Source organism: Delphinapterus leucas, chromosome 2, assembly GCF_059928025.1.
Source record: "Delphinapterus leucas isolate spDelLeu-1000000601 "Yukka" chromosome 2, BTC_Dleu_Yukka2, whole genome shotgun sequence".
NCBI classification, from domain to species: domain Eukaryota; kingdom Metazoa; phylum Chordata; class Mammalia; order Artiodactyla; family Monodontidae; genus Delphinapterus; species Delphinapterus leucas.
The window spans coordinates 105,162,548-105,182,295 of record NC_143130.1 but is presented as its reverse complement, the minus strand read 5'-3'; the positions used below and the strand labels follow the sequence as shown (position 1 = coordinate 105,182,295).

Sequence of the window (19,748 nt, the reverse complement as noted above, 5' to 3'; positions counted from 1 at the left end):
GTATTCTCACGTGACATCTTTCTTTATTCTTCTCCACCTTTATCTAATATCCATTTTGGTCTTCCTCACCTTCCCACAGATCTAATAGAGTGGTTATCTCGTCTTCCGGGTCCCTGGAGCCTCTGATGCTCCCCATGCTTCCTGGTCCTCTGCTCATGACCCCTCTCTTGCTTTGCAGAAGTCAGTGATCAACAGTCGGCAGTTTCCATTCAGATTCCTTAATGCTCATGATTCCATCAATGACTTTGAGGCTCAACTCGAAAAGAAAGGTATTATCTCTCTTCTTCCAACTCCTGTTTGTCTCTCATGCCTGAGAACAGATGAGACAGCAGCACTGGTATTTTCAGCCTCTTGCCTTCCAGTCTCAGGGTATGGGGTGGGCAGAGGTCAGACACTGGCCAGCCCAAAGGATCAGGACTCAGGACAGGCAATGATGGGAAGACAAGAGGAGGGAATAGAAGCCGCCTGACTCAGATACTTACCTGTCGCCACCCAGAGTTGCCACTTCCTTCCAACACAAAACTGATAAAGCGGATAATAATTAAAAACACAAGATATGGCAAGAGGTGTGCCTATTCCTGGCAGTTTTACAAACCAAGTCGTCGGGAACTTCGGGCAGCAATGATGATCCCCGTGATATATGAGCAGCTCAAGCGGAAGAAGCTGAAAATACACAAGGCCAGGTGTGTGTGTGAGTGTGTGCTATCTGGGAGCAAAGGGTGGGCAACAAGAGGCACCCTGAAAGGGCTTGGGAGTCATCTGGAAACCCCAGCTTTTATTCTGCAATGACATGCTTGTCAGTCATCCCAATGGCTGAGACTTGCCTGTTTCCAGTCTTCTCTCGCACAGCAAGCCTTGTCTTTAACATTGTCCTGTAGAGAGATCATGAAACAAAATCTGTGTTTGGGCCTCCACTCTATTATCTGTGATTGCCTTATTGGTTTCTGTGGACTCCTTCAGCCTGTGTAGCATTTCCCTTCCTATTAGTACATGATAGTGCCTCTCTACTTATGCTCTGGTTCACATTTTCTTTCTTTTTCTTCTCTGTGATATCTGTTTGTTTTTCTTTTCGTTTCTCTCCTCTGTGTATTTTCTGACCCATTCACTTTCCTTTTCCTTTTGACACATGTAAAGATAGTTATCATCAAGCAGACTCAAAGTCAGGCATAAAACCTGTTCTATAAGCTTGGTGAAGTCCCAGCACTCTGTCCTTTTAGATGCATCCACAGTATCTTTATTCGTTTTCATTCAAGACAAATGCAGGGCTCATCTAACCTTCTAGTAGGACTCAGTGGCCAGGACTCACCTGAATCAGTGAATCAGTGGCAGAACATGGGGCCATTAAAGAATTAAGCTGAGGATGCAGTCCAAACAGGATGTCTTTGCTGGCCAGTTTGGTAGCCACTAGCCACAGGTGGCTGTTGAGCTCTTGAAATGTGGCTAATGGGAACTGAGATGTGCTAGATTTCGGGGCAGTGTGAAAAAGGATGTAAAATATCTCATTTGTAATTTTTGTTTAATTACGTGTTGAGGTGAAAAAATATACATATATAAGGCTAAATTAAATGTAATATTAATGTGTCCTGTTTCTTTTTACTTTTTTAAATGTGGCTGCTAGAAAACCTTACATGTGTAATTTCAATTTCATTTCATTTCATTAATTGTAATTTATTTCTACTGGATAGCACTGGTAGAGACTGCTGGATTCTCTAGATTAAAAAAAACTGAGAAAATTTAAACGTGTACAAAAGTAATGAGAATAATATAATGGACTCCCATGAAACTGTTAGCCACTTTCAGTGAAAATCTAGATTTTGTCAGCCTTCCTTTCCTGATCCCTCTCTCTTCCCTTCTTTTCTTTTTTTTTTGAAGATTTTTTTTAAAATTAATTAATTAATTTATTTTTGGCTGCTTTGTGTCTTTGTTGCTGCGCACGGGCTTTCTCTAGTTGCAGCGAGCGGGGGCTACTCTGTTGCGGTGTGCGGGCTTCTCATTGCGGTGGCCTCTCCTGCTGCAGAGCACGGGCCCTAGGCACACGGGCTTCAGCAGCTGTGGCACGCGGGCCGTAGAGCATACGCTCAGTAGTTGTGGCACACTGTGGCACATGGGCTTAATTGCTCCGCGGCATGTGGGATCTTCCCGGACCAGGGCTCGAACCTGTGTCCCCTGCATTGGCAGACGGATTCTTAACTACTGTGCCACCAGGGAAGTCCCAGATTTACTTAAATCTCTTAATTGTTTTCATGCCATTGACTTGCTGTGGAAATCAGGTTCAGGGGGCCCCACAGAAGGTCCCATATTCTAGATTTGTCTACTTCTCCAGTGTCATCTCACTTGTTTCTCTATTTCGTGTACCCTGGGCATTAACTCTAAAAGCTTGAATAGATTCATATTTAACTTTTTTTCTTACGTGAATATTTCGTAGGTGATCCTTTGTACACAATGAGTAAGACCACCAGAATTTTTGTCTCCTGGTAGGACACAGGATCAGGAGGCACCAGAAGCCTACTGGTCCCACTCATAGTGTTGATGATTGATCAGTGCTTTTAGGTTATGGTAGCCTGATTTCTCCACTGTAAAGTTAATGGTTTATCCATTTGATAGTCTATGCCCAAATCAATTGTTTCATTAGCAGTTGCAGAATGGGGGTTTTCTATCATTCCCATATTTATTAGCTAGAACTCTAAAAAGAACTTCGCTCATGAACTAAAGCTATTTAGTTACTTTGAAATAGAGATTGTCTTGGGAAGGTGGGATGAATGTTCGATTCTTTCTCCTTTAATTGCCATTTTTTAGAGTAAGAAGTTAGCATGTGTTCTTTAAATTACAATGTAAAAATATGTAGCAGTTAAATCTTGCCTCATGAAGTAAGTATGGATTGATGTAGTCAGCATGGCAAGCGATTTCAGAGAATGGCTCTACAGATGACTTCTCTCCTGCCATGAGAATGGATTAGGATAGTCTTGTAGAATGGGGGCCAAGGGAAGTTCTGTCCCTGTTTTCTCTACTGATATTGGAGATGGGCTGTGGAGGGGGTGAAGACTTTATACTTGAGTGGCAAGTTCTCATCTTCCCATCCGCCTCAAAGTGGCAAACAGTGAAGCCCCTGTCTGTTTCTTTCCTGCCTGCAGACAGTGGAAATATGACTGTGCAATGCTGGCTCAGTATCGACAGGCCCTGGAGACAGCTGTGAACCTCTCCGTCAAACACAGCCTGCCCCCGCTGCCAGGCCGCACCCTCTTGGTCTATCTGACAGATGCTGATGCAGACAGGATCCTTCCCAAGAGCAACCCACAAGGGGTAAAAGAATAAAAAGATGGGGTGATGTTGGTAGGATGCTGGAGATCCTGAGAGGCATCCTGTTCCCAGACCTGGTTCTCCCAGGCAAACACTCAGAACTAAAATAAATGACATGCATTTGCTTCCCAGTATCAGACCTTGGTTCCTAGGGATAATTCCTAGAATGTGGTCTCAAGCATGTTCGTGGATCGTAGCACTAACCTTTCACATTTGGCTCGTCCTTAATACTCTCTAAATTTCTGTCACCAAAATATGTGTCACTTTCACCTCCTTCCATCCCAGTATTGAATTTGGGCAGGGATCCTGGCCCTTCTCCACCTCCTACCTGGTCATCTCTTCCTGGGGACTGCTGAAGCTGCCCCATCTTAATTGGGGATTTTGTCCACTTTTCCCCAACCAGTGGAGACGTTTGGCCTCTAGAGCTGGGTGGGCAAACGTGGATTCTAAAATAGGGAAGTCTTATTTTACCCTGATGCTTGTCCAATCAGCCCCCTCTGAACTATGTGCTGCTGTTGATTGCAATGATGATGACACGGACAGAGCAGGTGGATCTCTTGCTGTGTGGAAGTGGCACTGTGAAGACTGCTGTGATTAAGGCAGAGGAAGGTATCCTGAAGACTGCCGCCAAACTCCAAGCTCAAGTCCAGGTCAGACACCCACCATGCAAATATATGTGAATAGACAGAGGCCTGGGAACAGCCTGACTAGGAAAGGCTCGGTTATACTCAGTTTAGAAGATTTCTTTCTTTTTTTCAAAAAATATTTATTTATTTATTTGGTTGCACCAGGTCTTAGTTGCGGCAGGCAGGCTCCTTAGTTGTGGCTCCCAGGCTCCTTAGTTGCAGCTCACCAGCTCCTTAGTTGCAGCATGCAGGCTCCTTAGTTGTGGCATGTGAACTCTTAGTTGCGGCATGCACATGGGATCTAGTTCCCTGACCAGGGATGGAACCCAGGCCCCCTGCATGGGGAGCATAGAATCTTAATCCACTGCGCCACCAGGGAAGTCCCTTAGTTCTGAAGATTTCTTGAGCAGACTATAGTATTTGTTGTTTAATGATCATCTCTCATGCAACCACATGACACAAGTCTCTTTCCTTCAGGAGTCGGATGAAAAGTGTGAATGGTCCCTGCCTACTTTTGGGAAGCACTTGCTGTCCCTGGCTACCCAAAGGGTCCCTGTGAGTACTGCCCAGTCCCTGAGAAACCCTCCCCTCCCCAACATTTTCCTCCACACTGATGTATCTCATTTCTCAAAGCTTCCTTGCACGCTATGCACAATACCCTGCTGGCTGCAACCCCCTAGTCAGTGACATGCTGGTAAATATTTAGCAACCAGCAATCTGGAAAAATAAGTCTTGGTTAATAGCATTTTCTAATTTCCATGATGTAATTACTCCTTCCACGGCTGATTTCAAGCTACCAACATGCTGTCAGTGAACACAGAGTGGGGAAGAGGTACTCAGAGGTGCTCAGCACAGTTTGTATAGTATTTCCACAATAGAGATAAAGTAAATGTAAATAAGGTCAAGAGTAGATAATAGTGAAATGTAGTAAAATAATTAGGAAGTAATGATTTTTTAGTATTTATTACCTTTGTTTTTAATATAATTTATTCAATTATAAGCTTATACAACTTAATATTTAATGACGGTCCATGTTTAACATCTGGCTCACAGAATTCCTAAAAGTTTGACAGTCAGCTCTTGTCAGCCTGAATGACCAGCTACACACTGCCCCACCCCAAACTCCACTTTATGTTAAAATTTTATTATTTTTATTAAAAATTAAAAAATTTTTAATATAATTTTTAAAGGCTACTTTCCATGTACAGTTATTACAAAATATTGATTATATTCCACCTGTTGTACAGTACATCCTTGAGCTATCTTACACCCAGTACTTTGTACCTTCCACCCCCCCACCCCATATTATCCCCCTGCCACTGGTAACCTCTAGTTTGTTCTCTGTATCTGTGACCCTGCTTCTGTTTTGTTTTATTCACTAGTTTGTTGTATTTTTCAGATTTCACATATAACTGATATCATACAGTATTTGTCTTTCTCTGTCTGACTTATTTCACTTAGCATAATGCCCTCCAAGTCCACCCATGTTGCTGCAAATGGAAAAATTTTGTTCTTTTTTATGGCTGAGTAGTATTCCATTGTGTGTGTGTGTGTGTGTGTGTGTGTGTGTGTGTGTGTGTATATACACACTAAATATATATACATACACCACATTTATATATATGTGTGTGTATATATATATATATATATACACACATACACACACCATATTTCCTCTTTTTTTTTTTTTTTTTTTTTGGCTGTACCATGTGGCTTGTGGGATCTTAGTTTCCCAACCAGGGATTGAACCTGGGCCCTCAGCAGTGAGAGCACGGTATTCTAACCACTGGACCACCAGGGAATCCCATATACCACATTTTCCTTATCCATTTATCTGTTGATGGACACTTAGGTTGCTTCTATGTCTTGCCAACCCCAAACTCTACTTTGATGCCCCTCAAGTCAGGGTGGAGTGGGCTTTCCCACCCTGGGTGCTCTCAGAAAAGGCCGTTTTCACCCCACCTCAGAGTTTTCCTAATTCCCCAGTCCTCAGAGACCTCTTGCTGTCCTGAGCTCTTTGGTACCTCTACTATCCCTCTGTTCCTCATCTTAGCCCCTCCCTTTTCATCTTACAGGTGGACAGGGTCATCGTCTTTGGCCAGACTACAAATGAGAAACTGATAAATGCAGCCAAACAGCTTTTCTGGCAACACGTGAATCCCAAGTGCCTCTTTGTTGGTGTTCTTCTAAGAAGGACAGGTTACCTGTAAGGGCGTTCACATTCCTTGCCCAGTGCCAGCAGATAGAGATCCATATTTCCCGTCTACCTCTACTAAAGCGTGGGACACTCGCACTCACCAGACCCCTCCCCATTTCTGTCTCTTACCTCTATTGCACTTCAAGTGCTAGAACCTTCTCTGAAGTCTTCAGGCTGGCTCCATACCCCTTCGTGATGGTCCACCCCAGTCCCAGCCTAGCACAGAACCCTATTAAAAGTGCACAGGTAGGGTGTCCATCCTAGGATGTTAGGGGCAGTGACTCTGTGTTCTTGGCACTGTTTCTGACTGGTAGTGACTACTCTTCCTTTACCAGATACACAGATTTGAATCCCAATGACGTGACACTCTCAGGCTGCACTGATGGGATACTGAAGTGAGTACAGGATGGACACTGGAGAGGTTGGGGGCTTTGTTAGAACATCTTTTAGAGATTATCTGTGGCCTCTGCTCTGTTCACTTCCTTTTTTAAAAATAAATTTATTTATTTTATTTTTGGCTGCGTTGGGTCTTCATTGCTGTGTGCGGGCTTTCTTTAGTTGCATCGAGCGGGGGCTACCCTTCGTTGCGGTGCACGGGCTTCTCATTGCGGTGGCTTCTCTTGTTGTGGAGCATGGGCTCTAGGCACACGGGCTTCAGTAGTTGTGGCACAGGGGCTTAGTTGCTCCGCAGCATATGGGATCAGGAATTCCTGGACCAGGGATCGAACCCATGTCCCCTGCATTGGCAGGCAGATTCTTAACCACTGCACCACCAGGGAAGTCCTCACTTCCTTTTTAAAAGCAAGATAAAAGTTTATTCCTCTTTTATAGCTGTCTAAGCATGGCAACAACACAGTATTACAGGGACCTGGGCATCTTCTATCTGTTGCTCTACCATCCTCAAATACTCTGCTTCCACCTCATAGTTCATGATGGCTGCTCCAGCTCCAGCCATTAGTTTTGTATTACATCTAGTAGGAAATGAGAAAAGGAGACATGGGAGATTGTGCTGTTTGCTTTTAAGGGAACAACTCAAGAGTTGGTCACATCACTTCTATTCATTCTCTGTGGCCTCTGCTCCATTCCGTTTCAGAGGAAATTCCATGTTAACTTTATTTATTTATGCCAGATCCAGAAATCTTTTAACTTTGTTTTTCTTTCCGCTACTAGGGTTCCCATTTATTTGTTTTTTTCCCCTGCCTTTTCCTTTGGATGCCACCCATTGCCCCCTACTCCTGTTAGGAAGCCTCATACACTTCCCTCCCTCTCCAGGGAGCTTTCATGGCTGGTACTGAGCTGATCAAGCCCAGACTGGAATAACCTGAATCTTTACACCTTCATTCAGCCCAGTTGCCTCTGGCCCAACAGAAAGCCTATGATAACCATGCACACAGCAGAAGAGGCTCTAACTGGGTTTCATCTTTGTTCTTTCATTCCTGTGGTTCTGCTGCCTCGCTTATTTCAAGTCTACATTTACTGTTTATGGTCTTCTTAAGGAGCTCCAGTTAACTGGGTGAACCTAATCTTGCCATATCTTTGTCCCCTGCCCCCTTGGAAGATCTTCCTGATTCTCACTTTGCTATTTCGCTCTCATTTATTTTGTCACTCTTTATGACAGGTTCATTGCAGAGCGTGGGGCCTCCCGCCTTCTAGAACACGTAGGCCAAATGGACAAAATATTCAAGATTCCACCGCCCCCAGGGAAGACAGAGGTCCAGTCTCTCCGGCCACTGGAAGAGAATACTCCAAGCCCCTTGGCTCCTGTTTTCCAACGTGGGTCAGTCTGTGTTTTATGCCCCTGTGAATTGGGAGGGGCTTCAGTCGAAACCTAGAGAAACTCAGGAGACTGAAATTCTGACTGTAGAGATGCTGCTTGTTCTATTCGCTGAGGAATGCTTCCTCTTTCCCAGGTAGGGGTGTCTCTAACACAGATGGTGAGCATGCCTGTTTCTCTACTAGGGAAAGGGGTTAGGATGCGAGGCGCGTGGCAGGCACCAGGGCTCAGGCAGAGGGCTTAGGGGCGCAGGCTCTGGCTTTTCCATCCTGGCTTTGCCACATAGTAGCTTGAAACTTGGGCTAGTTGCTTGATGTCTTAAGCTGTAGTTCCTTGATCAGTACAATGGAGGTAATGCTTGTGCTTACCTCACAGCGCGGTCATGAGCATTTCACGGGCAGAGTGTAGGTGTGTAATAATTATTGCTGACACAGGAGGGGTGCCCGAGAAATGGCAAGTGGGTTCATTTATTTATTTTTGGCCACGCCGCGTGCCACGTGGGATCTTAGCTCTCTGAACCTGTGCCCCTTGCACTGGCAGTCCCCAGGTGGGGTTTAATTTCTAGGCTCTGCAGTTGAGGTTACAAGCAGGTTATTCTCTGGAGGCCTGCTGGACTCCCACCCTGCAGTCTGCTGTATCTGACTTCTCAGTGCTGAGGGGAGGTCACAGCCCCGCGTGTGGAGCTGGGCTGTGGGCTGATCCCTGGCTTTCCTGCAGATGGCGCAGCGTCCGCCTTTTCATTTCCTCCACTTTCCGGGACATGCATGGGGAACGGGACCTGCTGCTGAGGTCCCTGCTGCCAGCACTGCAGGCCCGAGCGGCCCCCCACTGCATCAGCCTTCATGCCATCGACCTGCGCTGGGGCGTCACTGAGGAGGAGACCCGTCGGAACAGGTATGGGGGCCACAGAGAAGAGGGGCTGGGTCGGCGAGGAGGGGCTTGAGTGGGGGAGCTGACCTGGGCAAGTGCCAAGGGTACGGGGTGCTCTTTGGATGCTATCGGTTGTGAGCCAGAGCCCCGTCTCCCTGACACGACGCCCCTATAACCATCCTTCAGGCAGCTGGAAGTGTGCCTAGGGGAGGTGGAGAACTCGCAGCTGTTTGTGGGCATCCTGGGCTCCCGCTATGGCTATGTTCCCCCCAACTACAGCCTCCCTGACCATCCTCACTTCCTCTGGGTAAGGCAGACAAGGTTGGGGCAGGGATGCGAGAAGCCTCGGTATGTCTAGAACCCTGGGACTCTGCACAGGCAGGTCCTTGAGACCTGAAGTGCAACACAGGTAGAAGGTTCTGTGAGTGATCAAGTCCTAGATCAGGGAATTCCTTTGGGAAATACCTCTGGGTTGGCCATGGGGTGCGAGAGGTAAGTTGTAGGGCTGATCAGGCTTTGCCGTCAGACAGAGCTGGGTTCTGATCTCCCTTCTGTCATTGTGCAGCGTTATGGAAAACGGTTTATCTTAATCTAGCCTCAACTTCTTCATATATTAAAGAGAAACAGTGATGTCTACAGTGCAGGGTTATTATAACAATTAGAAATCTACTTTAAAAATGCTCCACATGTGAAAGGCATTCCATCAACGTTAGCTATTAGCTATATTTTACTGGCTTGTATCTGGAGGGAGAGAGGAACATTACTGAGATGAAGGGGCCCTGGGGTCTTGGCAGGTCTCAGAGGAGGGGTTTGTGTGACCAGGACTGAACATGCCTGCTCTCTGGCCTCTCCCTGCAGGCCCAGCAGTACCCTTCAGGTCGCTCTGTGACGGAGATGGAGGTGATGCAGTTCCTGAATCGGGGCCTCCGCCTGCAGCCCTCTGCCCAGCCTCTCATCTACTTCCGGGATTCTAGCTTCCTCAGGTACCTTCTGTTGCCTCCAGGCCTCAGTCTCCAAAGAAGGCCAGACAGGCTCAGTGGACGTGTCTTCTGTCTGTAACATTCAGAGTACAAGAGGGGGACCTGGAATGGAGAAACAGGGACCAGAGGGCTTGCCTTGCAGCACCAAAGCAGCCTTGCAGGAGATCTCCACTTGAGGGGTTTCAGGGAACCACAGCGAGGTCTGGTGGTTGGGGACGGAGAGAGGCTGGGGTCTGAATCCAGCCCCGCTCTTGGGGTATCTTTGGTGGTCAGCTCTGTGCCAGATGCCTGGAAGTCTGACTTTATTTCTGAGTCTGAAGAGGCTGCCCATCGGCTCTCAGAACTGAAGAGCTACCTGAGCAGACAGGAAGGGATCACCTGTCGCAGGTGAGCTGGGAGAGGTAGGGAACACCTGCACGGAGCGAGGTGGTGAGGGGGCCCCGGCCCGCTGTGACCCTGCTTGTGCTCGCTTTTCCTGCAGATACCACTGTAAGTGGGGTGATGTAGCAGCTGGCCGGCCCTATGTTGGGGAGCTGGAGACGTTTGGGCAGCTGGTTCTGCAGGACGTGTGGAACATGATCCAGAAGCTTTACCTACAGGTCAGCAGGAGCTCTGGTGGCCAGGGGAGTGGAGAGGGGGTAGGCTGGGCCGGGTAGTCCTGGGTGGGAGGTAACTTGGTGGGGGGCACAGTGAGTTTTAGGCCTCGGGTCCTGAGGAACATGGAAACATAGGTAGTCACTGCCCCATGCGTTCTCAGCCTGCGGCCCAGCTGGAGCAGCCAGTGCCCATCCAAGATGATGACTTGGTCCAGGCCGCCTTTCAGCAGCTGAAGAACCCACCGAGCCCTGCCCGACCGCGCCTTCTTCAGGACACAGTGCAGAAGCTGAGGCGCCACCGGGGGAGGCTGAGCCTGGTGACCGGGCAGTTGGGACAGGGCAAGACCACCTTCCTGGTACAGAGTCTCAGAGGCCTGGACAGGAAGGGAGGGCTGCGTGAGCTCAGGAGGGCTAAGGAGGTGGGAAACAGGAAGCTTGTGCATGTGAAATGTGACCATGTTTTCTGGTTTCTTCCCATGCAGGCATCTCTTGTGTCAGCCCTGCAAACTCCTGATGGGGCCACGGTGGCCCCCTTAGTCTTCTTCCACTTTTCAGGGGCCCGCCCTGACCAGGGTCTTGTCCTCACCTTGCTCAGACGCCTCTGTGCCTATCTGCATAGCCAACTGCAAGAGCCAAGTGCCCTCCCCAGCACATACCGGTGTGTTTCTCCCCGACTCAGCCCAGCCTTGTTGATAGCACGTGACACCACCCCTGCTGACCTTGGTCCTCCTCCTGCACACACAGGGGCCTGGTGTGGGAGCTACAGCAGAGGCTGCTCCCCAAGTCTGCTCAGTCCCTGAAAACTGGCCAGCCTCTGGTGCTGATCATTGATGGGGCTGACAGGTTGGTGGACAAGCGTGGACGGCTGATCTCGGACTGGATCCCTAAGACCCTTCCCCGGGTAAGTGTGAGAAGGAGGTGGGGTGGGATGCAGTAGGGAGAGGGACCTCTCCAACAGCGTTCTCCTCCTTTTCCTTCAACGTTTTTACCCTGTTGCCCAAATCCCACAGTGGGTGCACCTGGTGCTGAGTGTGTCCAGTGATTCCGGCCTGGGGGAGACACTCGAGCAGAGCCAAGGTGCCCACGTGGTGGCCCTGGGGCCTCTGGAGCCATCTGCCCGGGCCCGGCTGGTGCGAGAGGAGCTGGCTCTGTACGGGAAGCGGTTGGAAGAGTCACCTTTCAACAACCAGGTTGGGTGTAGGCCAGGGCAGGTGGGCGTGTGGGGTGAATCTAGGAGCTGGGAGAACCCTGGGTGCTGAAGCTAGCAGCTGCCCCACACAGACCAGCTCCTTCATTTTCTCAGCCGAGGGAAGTTGTCAGTAAGTTAACTGCGATTCCCTATAATGTCACCCATTCCTTTTCTCGTGGTGAATGGCCCCTCCAGGGCCTGTCCGGGCGAGGGGAGGAGAAAGCTGTGGCTGTCGAATGGGGTAGGCTGAACCGCGGGGGGTTTTCTGAAATCGCGGCTGGCTGGCTAGAGCAGTGCGGGGCAGGGATGGCTGTGTCCTGAGGTGATGCCAGGGGTCTCTTCCCCGGTGGGGCCTCTGAGAGGAGAAGCTGCCCCGCACTGGGCTTGGTGCCAGGACGGAGGGCAGGGGGTGGAGGGCTGGCTGTGGCCAGGCTCGCTGGTCCTGTGCTGAGTCCTCTGAGTCTTCAGATGCAGCTGCTGCTGGTGAAGCGGGGCTCAGCCCTGCCGTTCTACCTGCGCTTGGTCACTGATCACCTGAGGCTCTTCACGCTCTTTGAGCAGGTCAGTGGAGGACGTGAACGCTCTCTCTTCATCTTCGAAGTCCTAATCCCACTTCTCAGTCTCCATTCAGCCTCTTTCTCCCACCCTCATCCTTTGCCATCTTGTGATCACCCATTCCTCATCCACACCCCCAAGCCCTGCTTCTCTCCCACCAGCGTTGCTCTTTCCTTGTCATCCCTTCGCATTTTTTTCCCTGATGTCCCCTCCCCTACCCACAACCAAAGCTGCTTCTCCCCCTCCCCTCACTGACTGAGGCCCCTCCCTGTCCCCTCCCAGGTGTCTGAGAGACTCCGGACCCTGCCCGCTACCGTCCCTCTGCTGCTGCAGCACATCCTGGGCACCTTGGAACAAGAGCATGGCCCTGATGTCTTTCCCCAAGCCTTGGCCACTCTTGAGGTCACCCGCAGCGGTCAGTACTTGGAGTGGGCTCAGGGGTTGCATGACCTTCAGTTCGGTTGGGGCCTCAGCAAGCGGTACAAGGAGGGACTAGGTGTCATGGGGGCGGGTGCGTTGCGTGGTTTAGGGCCTCAGAGAGCTTGGGTTTTTAGGTCTGACCGTGGACCAGTTGCATGGAGTGTTGAGTGCCTGGCGGATACTTCCCAGGGGGGCCAAGACCTGGGAAGAAGCAGTGGCTGCTGGTAACAGCGGGGACCCCTACCCCATGGGTTCGTTTGCCTACCTCGTCCAGAGTCTGCGCAGGTATAGGTGCCCCCAGCTGAGCTCCCACTGACTTCTGTACCTCCCTGTCTTTGAGCGAGGGCCCCATGTGATCCTCCCTTCATCCTACCCTTCCCTCCGTATAGCCCCTGACACTTGTCTCCCAGACCCTGAATGGCTGTCACTCAAGTTACCACTGTTTGAGGTGGGAATGGGAACCCACAGCTGTGCCAGATGCTCACTTACAGGCCTCCTCCCTCTTGTCCTGCCTTCTCTCCCTCACACGGGATCAGTTTGCTAGGGGAGGGACCCCTGGAGCGCCCTGGTGCCCGGCTTTGCCTCCGTGATGGGCCCCTGAGAACAGCCGCTAAATGTCGCTATGGGAAGAGGCCAGAGCTGGAGAAGACGGCACACATCCTCATCGCAGGTGACTGCAGCCCAGTGAACCCCCGGGACACTGACTGTGGGACCTGGTACTCCACATCGGCTGGCCCCCTCACCTGCTACCCCAGGGGGTGGATGGCTCTTGCAGTAGCCTGAGGTATGTGATCTTTGGAGATGCTTCAGGGCCGAGCCCGTCTCAGTGCCTGTTCCTGTGACCCACACCTGCAGCTCAGCTCTGGAAGACGTGTGACCCTGATGCCTCAGGTACCTTCCGAAGTTGCCCTCCTGAAGCTCTGGGAGACCTGCCTTATCACCTGGTTAGTCCCCAGATCCTATAGGCACCCTCTCCCAAGGAACTTCTTTGGCTCTTCTGAGACCCCTCTCCCCCATGACCACCACCATCATCTCCACTGCCGTTATCACCCCCACCCCCTTACCAAACTCCGTGTACCTTTCTCCTTTCAGTTTTCCTGCCCTCGTCCTTCAGGTCCTTTGTCCCAGCTCCTAAGTCTAGGTCTTAGCTGCACAGGCAGGGTCCAAGACTAGACGGTCCCTCCTCACCAGCCTCATCACATCCCTAATGAATCCAGTCTGACTTTCCCAGCTCCAGAGCGGGAACCGTGGCTTTCTTGCAAAGTTCCTTACCAGTCTCCACGTGGTGGCTGCACACCTGGAACTGGGTCTGATGTCTCAGCTCCTGGAGGCCCATGCCCTCTATGGTGAGATGAGTTACTGGGTGGAGTCTTCTCCAAGCAGTGGCTCCTGGGTGTGTTCATGGGGGGCGGCCTGCTCGGAGGGAGGTGTAATGGAAAGAACAGTTGAATTTCTGTTCCAAGGTGAAAAGGCAAGAGGGTAAGCATGTGATTCTTGGGAGACCTTTTGCTTAGGTCTCTTAAACCAGAGGCTCTCACACTTTATTTAGTGGGCATACAATTACTTGGGAAACTTGTTGAAACTGCTGATCCCTGCGTCCCCAGATTCTGGTTTCCTAGGTCTGGAGTGGGACCCAAAGCTTCGTACTTTTAACAGATGTTCCTGATGTGGGACCAGAGGGCCACACTTTGAGACTTAGCATTTTAGACATATCATATGATTGACTTGGTGCTGGGGTTAATGGGGGTCCAGGCTGGCTCCCCAGTGACACCCCACATCTCTTCTATAGCTTCCTCAGTCCCTGACAAGGAACAGAAGCTTCCTGAGGCTGATGTTGCTGTATTTCACACCTTCCTGAGGCAGCAGGCTTCAGTCCTCAGCCAGTACCCACTGCTCCTGCACCAGCAGGCAGCCAACCAGCCTCTGTACTCGCCCCTTTGCCGCCAGGCCCCCCAGCTCTCCCAGCGATGGCACCTCCAGCGCATGCTACGTTGGCTTAATAAACCCCAGACCCTGAGGGGCCAGCAAAGGTAAAACCCTTGACCCCAGATGCTGGCAAACCCGCCAGAGAGCAAGCTGCAGCCCTCTCTGAAACTGGAGAGTAAAGAACAGACCGCAGTCACCATGGAGAGGGGGGTTCAGGCCCAGAAATGCAGAAACGAATTCCCATCCTCTTCCTTCCCCTCATTCCTCATCTCCTCCCTTTCTTGCTGTTCTTCCTCTAGCTCCAGCCTGTCCCTGGCAGTTTTCTCACCCCCCACAGCTGCGGCCTTCTCCCCCAATGGGCAAAGAGCAGCTGTGGGCACTGCCAGTGGGACGGTTTACCTGTTGGACCTGAGAACCTGGCAGGTACGGCACACAAGGCGGGGTGGGATTTACCTTCAGAAGAGCCTCACGTCCTGCCCCGAAGCCCGAGGCAAGCCAAACCCACCAGTTACCACCCTGTTTGATTCGGCACTATACTAAACACTGCAAGGAACACAGGGCTTAGGACATTGTCTTTGCCCACCAGGTGGTCAGTTTTGTTGAAAAACAAGGCATACAAGGTAAAAAAGGAACCAAAACATAGCCATGTGGCATAGGTAAGAGCTAAGTGAGTTGTGCAGTTACTGGAGGACGTAGGATGGAGACGGGGAGGCGTTCCGGGTTGAGTGAGGAGCCCGGGCGAAGATGCTGCGGGGATGTTCCCTGTAAGTTGCTGAGAATAACGGCAGCAGGCGGTAGTACAGTAGGCGGGAGAGGTGGGCTCTGCAGCCACAGCCGCCATCTCTTCTACCCATGTCAGTGCCCCCCGCCCCCCATAGGCGTGTGTGTGACGTCATTCCCGCCTCAGAAGCACCAAACCTTCTGTGACTCGGGGTTACGTACGGGGTTCGAAGTGAGGGGGACGATGTGACCTCACTTGGATCAGGAGGTCCCACTTGAAGCTGTTCGAGCTTGGCCTAGGTCTGGAGTAGGGCCCGAAGCTTTGCACTTTTCACAGGGGCTCCTGCTGTGGGACCAGAGGGCCAGAGTTTGAGACGTAGCAGGGAGTGTAGAGAGCTAAGGGCTCCAGCCCTTCTAGCCATTGCCTCCTTCCTGGTTGGGGCTTGGAGTGGCTGGATGTGGACTGGTCAGGGGCGTGTCCTGAGTGCGCTTCCCCGCTCACTGTCACAGGAGGAGAGGTCTGTGGTGAGTGGCTGTGATGGGGTCTCCTCTTGTTCGTTCCTCTCCGACAACGCCCTCTTTCTTACTGGCTTTGACGGGCTCCTGGAGCTCTGGGACCTGCAGCACGGCTGTCGGTAAGGGGCCCCTCACGTCTCTGCGTGAGGGCCGTCCCTGTTTGTTGGAAGCCCAGGGGGAGGGGGACGAGGAGGGAGTCTGTGGCCGGGGGGCCCCCTGACCTTGTCTCCCTGGGGAAGGGTGCTCCAGATCAAGGCTCACCAGTACCGGATCACCGGCTGCTGCCTGAGCCCAGACGGCCGGCTTCTGGCCACCGTGTGCCTGGGGGGAGGCTTGAAGGTAAGGACCAGGGGACTGTGGTGGTGCAAGCAGCCCTGAACTCGGGGTCAGCCCTGTGAGATCGTTCTCCTCAGTGCGGCAGAGGCTCCGGCTGCTTGGCCTGCTGAGGGCAGGGGACTGGACAAGGTGGCCCCTGGAGCTCTGGGACTGAGCGGCTCAGACATCTATGTCCAGCACCGAGTCCTCCTCCCCTTCTCTCTCGTCCAGCTGTGGGACACGGTCCGCGGGCAGCTGGCCTCCCAGCACGCCTGTCCCAAGCCCCTCAACTGCATCGCTTTCCACCCAGAGGGGCAGGTGATAGCCATTGGCAGCTGGGCTGGCAGTTCCAGCTTCTTCCAGGTGGATGGGCTCCAAGTCACCAAGGTGAGAGGAGCCGGGTGGCCCTGGGGAAGGAAGCACGGGAGGGTGGGAGTGGAGGGCGGGAAATGGCGGACACCTGCATCCTGGGTCACTCTTAGTTTGGGTTGAGAGCAGGGCCCTGACGTTCCAGTTTCTACCTCTCCATGCAGGAGCTGGGGGCCCCAGGAGCCTCTGTCCGTGCCTTGGCCTTCAGTGCGTCTGGGCGGGCTGTAGCTGTGGGCCGGCTGGACGGGATGGTGGAGCTCTGGGTCTGGCAGGAGGGGACACGGCTGGCTGCCTTCCCTGCGCACCACGGCTTTGTTACTGCCGCCCTTTTCCTGCGTGCTGGATGCCAGTTACTGACGGCTGGAGAGGATGGCAAGGTCAGGTTACAGAGGGCTGGCGGTGGGCTATGAGGAGGGGTTGCAAAGGTGTGGGACTATTTGGGGGAGGGTGGCGCCTTTGACGAGGAGTCTGGAGGAGCTTGTGCTACGGGGAGGGGGTGCGGTGTGTGCACAGTAGCTCTTGGGGACGAGTCTCTGGAAGGAGGACTTTAATGGGGGGTGGGTTATCTTTAAGCCCCTTTCTTGGCCCTCAGGTTCAGGTGTGGTCCGGGTCTCTGGGTCGTCCCCGTGGGTGCCTAGGTTGCCCCTCTCTCTCTTCTGCCCTCTCCGTGGCCCTCAGCCCAGATGGCGATCAGGTGGCTGTTGGGTACCGAGCAGATGGCATTCGGATCTACACAATCTCTTCAGGTACCGGAGGGAGAAGGGTTGGAGTGTCTGAGCCTGGAAAGGGCCCCTCTCCCCCAACTCTGGCCCTCTTTCTGAGCGTCTTACTCTGTTGTTGTCCCTCATTCTCTAGGTTCCCAGGGGGCTCAGTGTCAAGCGCTAGATGTGGCAGTGTCTGCACTGGCCTGGCTCAGCCCTAAGGTGTTGGCGAGTGGTGCAGAAGATGGGGCCCTGCAGGGCTGGCTGCTCCAGGGAGGCTCCCTTCAGTCCCTCTGGCTCTTGTCCACACACCGGAAGCCTGTGCTGGCACTGGCCACGTCCCAGGAACTCTTGGCTGCTGCCTCAGGTACGGCTGGGCAGTGGGCATGGACAGGGTCGTGAATCACTGTTCCTTTCAAATGTGCTAACACCTTTCTTCAATTTGTATGTATATGTGTGCATGAAAATACACACACCTATATAGCTTTTTTTTTTTTATAACTTGCAAAGTGTCACCCTTTGAGTTTCTGCCTAGTGGGGGATTTTGCTGTGTAAAAGGGATGGGTCTCCCTTAGGAGAAGAGAGAGACGTTAAGGTGAAAATGGCCTTAGTCCTGTCTAGGTAAGAGGCTTGTTCAAAGTGACACTGTGCACTTTAGGAGAGGAGGGTGTGGCGGTGCAGTCGGGAGTTAGAAGGAGACGGCCGCAGAGCCAGAGCTGGGAGTGCCTGGCATTCCTGCCCTGTGCCTCACATGGTGAATGATCCTTGTCCAGGGCCTGGGTGGGACTCACGGCGTCGCTCCCTTGGAGCTGTGCCCTCAGACATCACCTTCAGCCCCCATGATTCCCTTTGTCTCTGGCCTCCCAGGCCTGTGTCACTTCCTCTTTCAGAAAATCTTCCTGTCTCCCCATTTCTAATGCAGAGGACTTCACAGTGCGTCTGTGGCCAAGGCAGTTGCTGGCACTGCCACAAAAGACAGAAGACTTTCCCTGTGGCACTGAGCTCCGGGGACACGAGGGCCCCGTAAGCTGCTGTAGCTTCAGCACCGATGGATGCAGCCTGGCCACCGGGGGCAGGGATCGGGTGAGCTGCAGGGCCCTCCTCCCCGTGGGCCCCCAGCCCCTCTGGTCCTGGATTCTTGAGCAGCTCACTTCCCACTGCTTCCTCCAGCTTTTTGCTTTGCTCAATGGCCTGTACGGGATCTGTCCACCCGTCCTCCTCTGACATTCCCTCTTTCCTTGAAACCTTTTGCCTGAGATGGCTCTGGTGTCCTGTGGTCCTGATGGCTTCCTCTCTTGGGGCCTGTCCAGAGTCTGCTCTGCTGGGATGTGAGGACACCCAAAGCCCCTGTTCTGATTTGCTCCTTCTCTGCCTGTCACCGAGACTGGGTTACTGGCTGTGCCTGGACCAAAGACAACCTCCTGGTGAGTGAAGGGGTGGGGGGGGGGCGTGGCACAAAGCTCAGCAGGGTTCCTGGGGGAGGACAACATATCCCACCTCATCCTGTTCCTAATACCCATTTATAATATAGTATATGATTTTCTAACACCCAATATAATAGCTCACATTTATTGAGCACTTAGTATGTGCCAGACATTGGACTAAGCCCTTGGCATATATGGCCTCATTTAGTCTTTACAACACCCTGTAAAGAAGATAGTACTATTCTCTCTATTTCATAGACAAGGATATCGAGCTCAGCTAGATTAAAGACCATTTCCAGGGTCATGTAAGTGAAGAAGCTGAGCCAGTAAACTTTATGATAAGAAAGCCCATGCTCTTAACAAGAACACAGAACTGTCTCCCCAAGGGCTTAGGATGCCCTGTGTCTGCAGGTAAAGGCAGTGCTATGATTTCTTTGGTCCTAAGTGAAAAATGGGTCTCAAATTATGCACTCAACGTTGGTAAAGCCTAGTTTTCCAACGCAGAGTCCCTGTTCTCAAAAAGAAACGAGTAGCAATTGAATAGACTTATCATTGTCTGTCCTACCCCTGACTTCTAGGCAGCCAGATCTCTCCTGGGCGTTGCAGACTTCTCACCTTTGTCGGGGTGAGAGAAAGTTGTTGTTGACTGACATTATGTTAATAACAAGGACAATAGCCACTATTTATTCAATGCTCACTATGTACCAGGCATCCTGCTAAGTCCTTTACGTAGATGCTTCAGCCCCATATCAGTAGGTACACTGTCATTATCCTAGTTGAACAGATGAGAAGCCTGAGGCCCAGAGAGATGAACTGGCCCCAGGTCACCAAGCAATGAATGGTGGAACTAGGATTTGAACCCAGGACAGCCCTTGCTGTTAATCACAAGGCTTACCGCCCTCCACCCTACGTTATAAGTATAGAGAAATGCTGGAGGGATGCTGATTATTCCACTCCTCTGCCCTCTGACTCTGCAGGTCTCCTGCTCCAGTGATGGCTCTGTAGGGCTGTGGGACCCAGAGTCGAGACAGCAGCTTGGTCAGTTCCTGGGTCACCAGAGTGCCGCGAGCGCCGTGCTGGCCGTGGTGAGAAGGCAGTGGAGAGCTCACTGGGGGTCCCTGGGAAGGTTAAGGGGGCTTTGGGAGACTGGATGCATTGCGTATCTAATCCCAAAGGCAAAAGGAGTATAAAGAGTGAGATGCTTGGGCTTCCCTGGTGGCGCAGTGGTTGAGAGTCTGCCTGCCAATGCAGGGGACACGGGTTCATGCCCCGG

At 51.8% G+C, this 19,748-nt stretch overlaps 1 protein-coding gene across 10 annotated transcripts in view; it reads left to right on the top strand.

Annotated features, from left to right (window-relative positions):
* TEP1 (telomerase associated protein 1) overlaps window positions 1-19,748 on the top strand; it is a 45,147-nt gene that overhangs the window by 15,853 nt on the left and 9,546 nt on the right. For 8 of the 10 annotated variants that reach the window (XR_016392141.1, XR_016392144.1, XR_016392142.1 and 5 more), the window contains 34 exons: window positions 179-269; window positions 497-683; window positions 3,132-3,300; window positions 3,789-3,947; window positions 4,401-4,478; window positions 5,999-6,129; window positions 6,456-6,515; window positions 7,739-7,897; window positions 8,612-8,788; window positions 8,951-9,071; window positions 9,623-9,747; window positions 10,018-10,131; window positions 10,226-10,343; window positions 10,502-10,696; window positions 10,823-10,998; window positions 11,085-11,241; window positions 11,351-11,530; window positions 11,998-12,090; window positions 12,367-12,499; window positions 12,639-12,789; window positions 13,041-13,174; window positions 13,360-13,448; window positions 13,736-13,850; window positions 14,294-14,534; window positions 14,730-14,853; window positions 15,661-15,785; window positions 15,906-16,005; window positions 16,213-16,368; window positions 16,515-16,727; window positions 16,943-17,096; window positions 17,206-17,418; window positions 17,974-18,134; window positions 18,362-18,475; window positions 19,453-19,560. Coding sequence is in view for 5 of the 10 variants with exons in the window: in XM_089907408.1 (XP_089763534.1) it covers window positions 179-269; window positions 497-683; window positions 3,132-3,300; window positions 3,789-3,947; window positions 4,401-4,478; window positions 5,999-6,129; window positions 6,456-6,515; window positions 7,739-7,897; window positions 8,612-8,788; window positions 8,951-9,071; window positions 9,623-9,747; window positions 10,018-10,131; window positions 10,226-10,343; window positions 10,502-10,696; window positions 10,823-10,998; window positions 11,085-11,241; window positions 11,351-11,530; window positions 11,998-12,090; window positions 12,367-12,499; window positions 12,639-12,789; window positions 13,041-13,174; window positions 13,360-13,448; window positions 13,736-13,850; window positions 14,294-14,534; window positions 14,730-14,853; window positions 15,661-15,785; window positions 15,906-16,005; window positions 16,213-16,368; window positions 16,515-16,727; window positions 16,943-17,096; window positions 17,206-17,418; window positions 17,974-18,134; window positions 18,362-18,475; window positions 19,453-19,560 (4,821 nt within the window). In the remaining 5 variants the exon portion in view is untranslated. The remainder of the gene's footprint in view (window positions 1-178; window positions 270-496; window positions 684-3,131; window positions 3,301-3,788; window positions 3,948-4,400; window positions 4,479-5,998; window positions 6,130-6,455; window positions 6,516-7,738; window positions 7,898-8,611; window positions 8,789-8,950; window positions 9,072-9,622; window positions 9,748-10,017; window positions 10,132-10,225; window positions 10,344-10,501; window positions 10,697-10,822; window positions 10,999-11,084; window positions 11,242-11,350; window positions 11,531-11,997; window positions 12,091-12,366; window positions 12,500-12,638; window positions 12,790-13,040; window positions 13,175-13,359; window positions 13,449-13,735; window positions 13,851-14,293; window positions 14,535-14,729; window positions 14,854-15,660; window positions 15,786-15,905; window positions 16,006-16,212; window positions 16,369-16,514; window positions 16,728-16,942; window positions 17,097-17,205; window positions 17,419-17,973; window positions 18,135-18,361; window positions 18,476-19,452; window positions 19,561-19,748) is intronic. The other 2 variants (XM_089907410.1, XM_089907411.1) reach the window with 2 other exon arrangements.